The sequence below is a fragment of the Terrapene carolina genome, unplaced genomic scaffold, assembly GCF_002925995.2.
Source record: "Terrapene carolina triunguis isolate 2854851 unplaced genomic scaffold, T_m_triunguis-2.0 Scaffold194, whole genome shotgun sequence".
NCBI lineage: Eukaryota > Metazoa > Chordata > Testudines > Emydidae > Terrapene > Terrapene triunguis.
The window spans coordinates 1,226,290-1,237,922 of record NW_020664545.1 but is presented as its reverse complement, the minus strand read 5'-3'; the positions used below and the strand labels follow the sequence as shown (position 1 = coordinate 1,237,922).

Below are 11,633 nucleotides of genomic sequence, written 5' to 3'. Positions count from 1 at the left end.
CCGAAAAAAAGCTACTCAGGGTTACAGAGGGGTCAAGGAGTGGTCCCTGGTGAACCTTCTGAGACATGTGGGGTCTCCAATCAGCCTGTTGAGGCTCACTGCAGGCTCTCCCTCTTAAGAAGCTCATAGCAGAGGGGAACAGCACCCTTCTAGGCCCTTCTGGCCTTGGAATCTACTGCAGGCATCTGGTGTCTCCCCCTCTTGAAAATGGGCCCCAGGACTTCCCCAAAATCATTCCCAGAGCAGGTCTTTTAGCAAAACAGCCAATCTTGATCATCTGGCCTCTCCTCCCAGCCCTCCACGCATCTGCGACAGTGCGAGGAGCAGGGGTCCTGTGTGTGTGTGTGTGTGTGTGCGCGTGTGTGCATGCGGGGGTGGGGAGCAGGGTGGGAGTTGTTCACCCCAGGAGAGTGATTACTCAGTGAAGGTAATTGTCTCCTGCTCTTGTCCTCCCACTGGGGTCTGGCGATGACATGTTTGAAGCTTCGCGATGGTGACCTCCAGTTCTTAATGTCTGGATTTACAAATGGTGTCTCTGCTTCACTTCGGTATTGCAGGGCTGGTTCTCCTCTCAGTGGTGGTGGTTTGACATTTACATTGCAATAGTCCCTCAAGGCCACAGCCAGGTTGGGCCCCGTTGGGGTAGGCGCTGTGCAAACGCACAGACCCTGGAGAGTCAAGTTCAGCTTTGCGGTCTGGCTCTGCAGGAAAAAGAGAGAGTGAGACCATGTCTGCACTGGGGGGGTGGCAGCCGTGTAGCGGACACTTGGGGTCTCTCGCAGACCCGTTGTGCTGTGCAGTACTTGTTGGGGGCTGATGATCCATAACAGGGCCCCTGTTGAAAATGTTTAACAACTCTTCATGTTTGGTCACAACCAAGTCAGCTCAGACCTGGGGTAGATCTCAGCTTGGAGAACCCGCTCCTTATGTTATAAAGTGGCACAGTAATAGACGTGACGAGCTTCAGTGAATGCCTTTGTTTTTAGGGTGTCATAATTTGGGAGCTGAATGTCCAATTCAGGTAAACTGTGTGTGTGTGGGGGGGGGGATTCTACCTTGGCTCTAAACCTAACCCACTAATATTGGGGCTGGTATGACTTTAGAAAATGGGGTGTGTAGGGGGGGCACAGTTGGGTTTATAATGGAAAAGGTACAGAGAAAGGCAACAAAAATGATCAGAGGGATGGAACAGCTACTCTATAAGGAGAGATTAAAAAGACAGGGGCTTGTCAGTCTAGAAAAGAGACGACTAAGGTGGAATATGATAGAGGTCTGTAAAGTCATGAATGGTGTGGAGCAGTGGCTCTCGACCTTTCGAGACTACTGTGCCCATTTCAGGAGTCTGATTTGTCTTGCGTACCCCAAAGTTTCACCGCACTTAAAAACGACTTGCTTACAAAATCAGACATAAAAATACAAAAGTGTCACAGCACACTAGTACTGAACAATGGCTGACTTTCTCATTTTTACCATGTAATTGTAAAATAAATCAATTGGAATATAAATATTGTACTTACACGTCAGTGTGTAGTATATAGAGCTGTATAAACCAGTCATTGTCTGTATGAAATTTTAGTTTGTACTGACTTCGCTAGTGCTTTTTATGTTGCCTGTTGTAAAACTAGGCAAATATCTAGATGAGTAGATCGGTTCCTGGAGGATAGGTCCATCGATGGCTATTAGCCAAGGTGGTCAAGGATGCAACCCATGCTGCGGGTGTCCCTAAACCTCTGACTGCCAGATGCTCGGACTGGGCAACAGGGGATGGAATCACTCAATGAATTGCCCTCTTCCACTCGTTCCCTCTGACCCGTCTTGCCCCAGCCACTGTTGGAGGACACTGGGCTACATGGACTATTGGTCTGATCCAGTGTGGCCGTTCTTATGTTAAAACATCTGACTTTGTTTGCATGATTCGGCTGCTGCCAGCACCCAGGCTGGCGGGATGCACGTTAGACCCAGTAGTGGAGGCCTGGCTTTGCAGTGGTTCAGGCAGAGTGCAGGAACATCACAGCTGCATGGATCAAAGGCCCGCACTGGCTGGTTGCCTCAAGAAGGAAATTGGAACCTTATCTATTCATGCAAGCTGTTCGCTTCAAGGGTTTCTCTAGAGGAAGCTTATATAATGGGGAAAAACATCATGGTGCACTTGGACTGTTACTTCACGGGGAGCATTAATTCCTGGGGGGAAAGAGTTTGCCTCAGGACCTAGTAAATACAGACCTCCTGGATCTATTCTTGCATTCAAAGCTCTAGGGACCTCCTAGAGCAACAGTGTTTGCTGGTGCTGTCTGCCCTGCTGCATCCCTGCAGACCTGCCCTTGGTACTCAGGAATTTTGCTCTGAATTGTCCAGGAGAAGCCCTGGGCTCTCTCGCCGTGCTCCGTCAGCCATGTGCCTCTCCACATTCACGCAGCCTAGTGGGGAAGGCTCTAGACAGTCTTGAGATCTGGGCTCGGTTCCTTGCTCTGCCCCAGAGGTCCAGCGTCACTGGGGTGGGGCTGTCAAAGGCAGCTGAGAGAGTCCAGGCACCCAGTTCCCATTGAAAATCCAGGGGAGTTGGCCACTGATAATCCCGCCCATAACCTCCCTGGGCTCCATTACCAACCTGCAAAATGGGGATCGTATTCCCTTTCTCCCGCCCTGTGTCTGTCTTGTCTCTGTCGATCGAAAGCTCTCTTGGGCAGGGACTGTCTCTGTGCAGTGCTCTGAGCCCCGCTGGGCCTTTGTGCACCACTGGTCTAGGAATAGTGATGCTGGCATTAGACCAATGGTCCATCTAGCCCAATGTCCCGTCTCTCATGGTGGCCAGTGCCAGGTGCTTCTGGCAGTTGGAGGTTGAGGGGTACCTGGAGCATGGGGTTGCATCCCGGACAGTCTTGGCTAACAACGATTGATGGGCCTGTCCTCATGAACATATCTAACTCTCTTTGGAGCCCAGTTCTACTTTTGGCCTTCACAATGTCCCAGACCGTGACCGTGGGTTGTTCCACAGCTTGAAGCAGTACTTCCGTTTGTTTGTTTTCAACATGTGACCCCCTGGCTTGTGTGTCATGTGAAAAGATAAATAATGCTTCTTTATTCACTTTCTCTTTCTCCACACCAGTCATGTTGTCATGGCTTTGATCACATCCCCCCTTAGGCATCTCTTTTCCAAGCTGAACAGTCCCTGTCTTTTTAATCTCTCCTCACAGGGCAGCTGTTCCATACCCCTAGCAGTTTTTCCCATTCTCATATATTTTGTTGAGATGGGGTGACCAGAACTGCACACACTATTCAAGGTGTGTGTGTACCCTGGATTTATATAGTGGCCTTGTGATATTTTCTGTTTTATGATCTATCCCTTTCCTAATGGTTCCTAACATTCTGTTCACTTTTTTGGCTGGTTTTTAGATTGAGCGGATGTTTTCGGAGAACTAGCCATGATGATGCCAAGTTCTCCTCCTTGAGTGAGAACAGCTAATTTAGACCCCATCATTTCGTATGTATAGTTGGGATTATGTTTTCCAATGTGCATGACTTTGCACTTAGACTGAGTCTCGAGGTGCCATTTTGTTGCCCAACCACCCAGTTTTGTGAGATCCCTCTGTAACTCTTCACAGTCAGCTTTGGACTTAACTATCTTGAGTAATTTTATATCCTCTGCAAATTTTGCCACCTCACTGTTCGCTCCCTTTTCCAGATCATTTATGAATACGTTGAACATTGTTGGTCCCCGTACAGACTCTTGGGAGGCCCTACTATTGCAGGGGTATCGCACCATTTCCGTTAGCAGCCCCAAGGGGTCCTTGTTTTGATTGATGCACGTGCTGGGGTAGTTCACAGCTACGTTAGCAGTGGAGGAGTTTGCGGCAAAGACCTGAGTTTGCTTTGTGCTGAAGCTGGGTGGACTCTCAGCCCAGGAGTCTGGGCTAGAGGTTGCCCTGGGTTAGCCCCTCCACACTGGGGAGGAAGCAGGACTTGTGGCACATGCTAAGCGTGGTCTGGTGCCCTGCTGCAGTTCACTCTAGCAGCTGGGAAGGAAGGAGACAAAGGTTGTGATAGGCAGAAGAAGCAGAGGCCCTTGTGCAGACACTGCTGAGAGCAGCGTTCCAGGGAGGAATTGGCCACACCCGTATGGCTTCCCCAGGCTGGTAGCCATAAGGCTCCTGCGAGCTAGGCTCCCGCTCCGTCTAGGACTCCGAGTGCAGCTGCGGGTACTGCAGAGAGCCGTCCTGCCTGCGCCGTGAGCCGCGTGGGCTGTTCGGGGCCTGTCTGGCAGACCTGCCATTTTCCCCATGGTCTCTTTCCTGCCCCACTGAACCCGGGGAGCAGTGTTGCCTCTTTCCACACACAGAGGCTGTGCACAGTGCCAAGGACCCGGAGTTCTCCACTCGCAGCTGCCGCTCGCTGTGTCTCCACCAGCTGTTCAGACCCTGAATATCCATCACTTGCCAGCAACAGGCTTCAAAAACGTCGTCATGAGTCTGGATCCCTGGTGGCTCTGCGGGGCCCGGCACAGAACTGCTGCCACGCCTGGACTGGACTGGCCCCCGTGCTGCCCGTCCCCCCAGGGGCCCCGGCCGGAATGGGCCATGGTGCCCGAACTCCCCGGGGCTGGGGGGAGGGGAGCTGATACCAGCTGCCCAGGGTGCTGAGCCTGCTCAGTGGATAATCAAAGGGCCTCAGTCTTCAAGACTGTCCCCACCCAGCACCTCTCTTCAGCCCTGGCAGGGGGTGCAAGGATCGCTGGCAAGGACAGCGGGAGACTTTAGCCAAGTCAAAGGGGCGAGGGGGAAATGCAGTATTGTCCAGGCCCACCGTGCCAGCCCTTTGCAGACAAAGCGCGGGAAGGTCTGGGGGGCCAGAGGGGCTGAGCTCCGAGGGGATCGGGAAGGAACTCTGCCTAGCTCGGCCAAGCAGCCGCAGCCTGTGGGGATTTGAGGGGGCGCTTTGCTGAGGGCAAGGCCAGGGGATGGAATGAAGATGGAGACACTCGAGGTGGGTAGCAGGACGGTGTTAGGCCGTGATGGGGCTCTCCAGGGCGGGATGGGGGGAGCTGTGCCTGGAGTCATACAGCCTTGCCCTGGGTACTGCCCTGGGGAGCAGGCTGTAGGATCAGCCTTGCGCTGGCTGGGGGATGGGTTGGGTGGAATAGGCCTCTTCCCCCTCATTGACTTCTGGGTGTAACATACCCCGAGTATGTGCTGGGACAGAAAGGGAGCCCGGGCCTCTGGTCTGATGGGCCTCACGGCTTCCGGCTCGTGAACAGGGCAGGGAGATCCTGTGGAATAGCTAGATCTGGGAGAGGCTGGAGCAGAGAGCCCAGATGGCTCGGGGCTGGCGTCCTCTGCCGGGCCCAACTTCCTGCTTCAGCCCCATTGGTGGGTGGCATGTGCTGTGATTTTCCCCACTGGCAGCTGGGGGCAGACGGGGCAGGGCCCAGGCTCAGGCAGGGCTGGGGTCTCAGGGTTATCCTAAAACGGCGTGGCAGAGAGGAGCACGTTTAAAATCTGACCGAGCCGTTCTGGGTGTGCGTAGACCTGGATTCTGTTCCCAGCTCGCTGGTCGCTCCGCCCCCGCTGGGAAACCTTGTACCTTCCTTCCAGGGTGTTGGACGCTTCAGTGCTCCTTTGCGGATGACACCAGATATGACCCGCAGGAAGAGCCCCCCATGAGCCTCCCCCCTCCCCGTTGCAGGGTGGGCATATCTGGGTGCCATTTCTGGTGGTTCACGCTGCCCGCCCGTGTTACTGCACCCAGAGGGTTGACGGGGTGTGATACTACGTGATGTGGCCTCGCTCTGACCTCCCAGAAGCTGATGGTGGGGTCCCTGGGTCTGAGTGGGGAGCAGCCACCCTGGTGACTCCATGGGGCTGAGCATGCCTGAATCCCCCAGGGAGCACGTGCCCCACCAGCCCAGCTCTGCCTTATGCTTCCCTTTGCAGATGGCTTCCGCTACCGACTCCCGCTATGGCCAGAAGGAATCCTCGGATCAGAACTTCGACTACATGTTCAAGATCCTGATCATCGGGAACAGCAGCGTGGGGAAGACCTCGTTCCTGTTCCGGTACGCGGACGACTCCTTCACTCCCGCCTTCGTCAGCACCGTCGGCATCGACTTCAAAGTCAAAACCATCTACAGGAACGACAAGCGCATCAAGCTGCAGATCTGGGTAGGGGCTGTGATCGCTGCATGCGCTGGTGGGTGGGGGATGCAGTGAGGGGGGCTCTGTGGGGCTGTACGTCACGCGTGGGGCAGCCATCCGGGTCAGGAGACGTGCACTGAAACCTCCCTGGCCCAGCCGGCCCCTCCAGGGCTGGGGTGATAACCCAGAGTCCTGGCCAGGCCTCAGTCCGGGGAGTCACGTTCGGCCACCCTCGATTTCCCTGCAGCTTAGACTGGCGCTCCGGCCGTGGCTGCTGCGTGGTGTGCCTGGCTCAGCGCGGCTGGTGTGTTCTCCCCAGGCCGTCGGTGGGCAGTCCATGGTGGGCACCATGGGATAGTGCTTGCTGGGGGAGACGCTCACGGAATGATAACCTGCCCGGAGTGTTTTCCGAAGGGCAGACATCACGTGGGTGACGCCGGTTCCGGTTTCTTTAACGCTCTTTTCCCCCAGGACACAGGTTGCTAATTAACCGCTTCCACTAAGCATGAGCCTCCTGCATCTGCTGCCAGCCCGCTGCCCGCCCCACAGCCTCCTTGCCCATGTGGCCTGGCAGAGTGGCCCGTTCAGAAGAGGGGTCCCGGTGTGCTGTGTGCAGCTGGGGACTGGGGTCCGCATGGGATGGCGGCGGCTGTGGCCTATTCTGCCTCCTAGAACCTGAGCACTCCCCGCTCAGGGCTGTTCTAAAGCCCAGCTTGACAGCATCGCCTCTCCGAGCTCCTCCACCGGGCCCCTGCAGAGCAGTCCCGGGCTGCCCCTTGCTCTGCACCCCAGGGCTGTCAGCTCCACCTTGATTCACTTTGCTGACCCCCCCCCCCCCCCCCCCCCACACACACACACAGCCTCTGACGCGCTGGGCTCCTAACAGGGAAGACGCCATTAGCTCAAGACCTTGGCTCCAGGACGCTCAGAGGTGGCCTCGTGCTCCACGGGCGCCGTGTGCTGGCAGGCTCCCTGACTCCCCGGGGAGGCCGGATACCAATTAGCACAGAGCTTAATCACGGAAGGGCCCGGAACAGTCTAAGCAGCAGAGCTGAAGGAGCAGCTGGAGTGACAGATTTCGCTGCGCTGGCTTTGCCCTCCTTACCGTGGGATGTAAAATGCTGCTGCGCGGCTCTGAGCTGCCTGCCGCAGCGGGGAAAGGCTCTGGGTGCTGGAGCCAGAGCAGCGCGGAGCCTGGTGACTCTTGGGGGAGCGGGGAGGGGCCAGTTCCCAGCCGAACGAAGCCACTGCCCTGGGAGTGCAGAGTGGGGCTTAATTTTCAGGAGAGCCGAGTTCAGGGTGCTTTGCTGGGGCTGCGTTCAGCTCCCCTGGTAGCATTGCAGGCAGCAGAACGGTCCCTTGCTGGGAGGCAAAAAGTGCCAAAATGGGACCACTCGGACTCCTCCTGCCAGGGGTGGGGTTTGCCCCTGCTGCCAGGAACCAGGGGGCCGAAGCCAGACTGTGAGGCGCTTCCCCACCTCTGCCTGCCTCTGCGGGGAGGTCTGGGGCAGGGCCCCCGCTGCACGGATCCCCAGGGCAGGGTCTGGCCCGTGGGGCGGGGGGTGTCTCAGCAATGGCTGGAGGCCTGGGGCGTGGGGTGCAGTGACCTGAGGGGCCATGGAGGAGGGGTCTGCAGGCATCTCTCTGACGCTTGCTGGCCCCAGCCCTGTCCTCGGTGCAGCCGCATGCAGGGCTGGGAAGGGAGGGCCGCTGGGCCCACCAGCTCTGGCTGCGAGAGCCGCCCGCGGGAGGCAGCAAGCCACAGCCTGTCCCTGGAGCTGGGCGCGGAGTGTGGGACCAGGGCTCCATTTGGCACAGGGGCCGGTTGCCATGGCGAATCGCAGGCAGCTCCGCGGCAGGCCTGGCTGAGCCTTCCAGCCGCCCTGGGAATCCCCAGTGACAGGGAGTCACACCCCCCCTTGCCCCCGCTCCTTGGCTGGGCTCCCTAGAGGCCCCGTCCCCCTCCCCACCCCTGTGGCACACGCAGGGTTGGTTGGCTGTGATCTCACTGCCGGGCTTGGGCCGGGGTTGGGAGAGGCGCTCTGCCGTGTCCTGCACTCCCAGCCCAGGAGACGCTGTATGGGGCAGTGGGGCACACTGGCCTGGCCCTGTGCCCTAGATCGTTCTGGGTGGGGGTCAGCAGCCCTGGGAGAAAGTTCCAGAGACTTGGCTAAACATTGGATTTTCCTTCTTTAAATCTCAGAGGCAGGATCCGTCTCTGCCCGTCTCGCAGTGCTGGAGCTCCGGGGCAGCACGGGAGTTAGGGTGGGTTCCCACGTCCTTCCTGCCCTGAGCTCTGGCACCCCGGCCTAGGGCCTGCCTCTGGGCTCTCCCTGGATGTGGCCATGCTTCGTGCTGTGGGGGGGGGGGTGTCTCCAAGGGAGCCTTGAATTACTCAGGGCAGCTCCTGGCACTGCTGCTCCCAAGTGACCCTGCTCTGGTCTCCCCAGGACACCGCGGGCCAGGAGAGGTACCGGACCATCACCACCGCCTACTACCGGGGGGCCATGGGCTTCATCCTGATGTACGACATCACCAATGAGGAGTCCTTCAACGCCGTGCAGGACTGGTGAGCGGGCGGCTCTGAGGGCACCGGGAAGGGAAAGTGACGCTGAGCCTTGGCACTGCCGTGCCGGCGTCTCATTAGCAGAGCCGGGGGCGGGAGCCTCTCCATCGTGCTGGGGGAGCTGTGCAGAGCCAGCTTCTAACCGCAGTCACTTTAGCCATGCTGGGACCCAGCAGCCTGGCCACTCAGCAGGTGTCTGTCTGTGCTTCTGCCCAGCCCCAGGCCCGAACACGCCAGCTGGGACCCCTCCCCCATGCCATGCCTCTGCATGCCCACGGCCTGTGGTGCCACTGGGAGCACTCCCTGCGCGTGGCAGCTCTGCGGACAGCACAGACTCTCTCTGCTGCCCGCTGGTCACCAGGTGCCTTCTGGGGCCTGCTCTGCTGCAGAGCCCTGCTCCAAAGGGGCTGCTCCTTCTCAAAGCTTGCCAAGATGTCGCCCACTTACAGTCCTCCCCTGCCCTCTGCTAAGGAAACTCCCCCCACACACACCTGGCACCTGCACCCCCTGCCTCCTCCTAGGGCTGCAGCTTGGACTCTGCACGGCTGGTGCTGGCCATCTCTCCGCTGCGGCCCCCCCACCCCATTTGAAATGGGTGTTTCCTACATCTCTGCGGGGTGGGGCCGGGAGCCGCCCAGAGACAGGGCAAGGTTTGCCACCTGGAGCTTCTCCCTCCCCTGTGCACTGTGGTTCCTGGCCTCTGCCCAGGTGTGAGGGGACAAGGGCTGCGTGGCGGCTGCGTGGCTTGGTGCTTTCGTGCCTGCAGCTGTAATGCAGCCCGCATGGCTCCCCCCGCTGGGCAGTCCCCTGGCCTTGAGTTCTGTGCTGTCAGCAGCCTGGCTAATAACCTGCCCGCGCTGCGGCTGCGCCTGAGCCAAACTCAGTGCAGCCCTTGCAGAAATTCTGGGCCAGGAGCCTCCTCCCCCAGCCCACGACAGCGAGACGAGCTCAGAGCCCCCAGGAACACGCCTGCAGCAGGCCAGGGGAGCGGCACTGAGCGGGTGCCAAGGTGCCCCAAGCAGCCCCTGACAGGCCGTAGTAGGAGCTGCAAGTGCGAGAGCTGGAATCTGGGCCGGAACGTGTCCCGTTGGCACTGAGCCTGGCTGGCTGCTCGGGCCGCCCGCTCCCTCCCCAGTGCAAGAACGAAACAGCCCCCGAGTGTGTTCAGAGAGGGTCCGGTCAGTCTAGTGTGGCCTGGTTCCCGCTTCCCCGGGCTCTGCTTTCGGCCCTGGATCACTGGGAATCTCCCAGTAATTCACCCTAGTGCTCTGCCCACCACCAGGCCTGCTGTGTAGCTGGAGAATCCCATGTACGGGCATTGCTCCTGGCCTTTACCCGAGCCTGTGCTGGGCTGATCCCGCAAGCCCATTCCGTGCTGGTGGCTGGCTGGCTGGCTCTGGCTGCTGGCGACGGGGTCCAGAGCTCTCCCCCTAGGAGGCTGGTTCCTGGATGGGCAGCGACCGAAATCCTTTCCCACCCACTGGCACTTGGTGCCCAGGTGCAGCGAGCAGGTGGAGCGTTTTCAGCACACTCGCGCGCAGCCCCCCAGGCGTGCCCCTCGGGGCCGTCTCTGCAGAGAAGCCGAAGCCCTGGACACCCCAGCTGGGCACGCTAGGGCCAGTTGCAGAGCGGTTGGGGGGGGGGGAGCATAGCTTGCCCTGCTGCTGTCTATTCTATACGAGCCATGCTGTGCCCAGGCTGCCACCAGCACAGGAGTTGAGCTTTTTCGTCTCTGCTGTCCCCATCCTCTGCTCCCGTTCTCTGGTGCACTGACCACCAATGCATCTTGCTACTGGTTTCTACAGGAATTTTCTCTCTCTGCCCCGTATTAGCTACCTCTTCAGGTCTCTTCCTGCTTTGCTGGTTTCTTCACACTCTGTGGCTGCAGCTGTGGTGGGTCTCTGACATGCCCTCTGGCGGTCCGGCTTTGATGGCTTGAGTTCAATGGGGCGAAGGCGAAACTTCTCTGCTAAGAGGCTGAGGGGTGAAGGCCTCTTGCCGCTGCCCAGAGAACCGGGCTCCAGTCTCTGGCTGGGATCTGGGACTCTGGGCCCAGAGCCTTTAAAGGTATTGATGTATTGCTGTGCTCAGCACTGCAGTGCCTAACTGATTTAGGAGACTACATTGCATTAACTGTCAATGGGATTTTGGCTCCTAAGTGCCTGAATCGCTTTTGAAAATGAGCGAAAGGCTCCTAAATCGTTGGGCATTGCAACACGGAGCACAGCACCACTTCAGTGCCTTTAACTACCTGGGCCTTCGTCTAGAACCAGCTGCCCACAGCCCTGCTGTCTGAATATTGTGGTTATTTGTTCCCCTGCTACGGCTTTAAGGTCAACCCAGATCAAGACCTATTCCTGGGATAACGCACAGGTGCTGCTGGTGGGTAACAAGTGCGACATGGAGGACGAGCGCGTCGTGGCGTCGGAGAGAGGGCGGCAGCTGGCAGAGCACCTGGGTAAGTGCTGGTTACTATGCACGCAGCGCCAGGCTAGGTAACCGGCTGACCCGGCACGGTTCCGGCTGGCGATGCTCAATCCCTTTCAGGACTCGGTCTTACGTGAGCAGCTGAGAGGGTTCCAGGAATTGCTGAGCTGTTGGGGCTTTGCGCTGCCTTGCACAAGAGCAATTCAGAAGCCAAGTCCTGGGCATGGGAAGGTTCTTTGGCCAGTTGAGCAGCAGCATCTGCTGCCCCAAAAGGCATCTGGACTGAGAGGTGGCAGTAACGGTGCAGAGAGGTGGCAGTAACGGTGCCCTGCAGGTCTGGGAAGTGTCTTTTAGGGGGCTGACAGGTGTGGGGAAGACGGGGGGTGCTGCACTTGTACAGCACGCACAGACCTGTAATCCTGCGGGGGGTGCGTGTGTGTGTGTGTGCACGGTGCGGTTGTACGGCACACACAGACCTGTAACCCTGCGAGAGGGTGTGGGTGTGTGCGCGC

General features: G+C 58.4%; 1 protein-coding gene across 1 annotated transcript in view; it reads left to right on the top strand.

Moving 5' to 3' along the window:
* The window catches only part of RAB3A (RAB3A, member RAS oncogene family), an 18,983-nt gene that overhangs the window by 3,845 nt on the left and 3,505 nt on the right, over window positions 1–11,633 (top strand). The window contains exons 2-4 of the mRNA XM_026654913.1: window positions 5,928–6,155; window positions 8,579–8,697; window positions 11,028–11,152. Of these exons, the coding sequence (XP_026510698.1) occupies window positions 5,928–6,155; window positions 8,579–8,697; window positions 11,028–11,152 (472 nt within the window). The remainder of the gene's footprint in view (window positions 1–5,927; window positions 6,156–8,578; window positions 8,698–11,027; window positions 11,153–11,633) is intronic.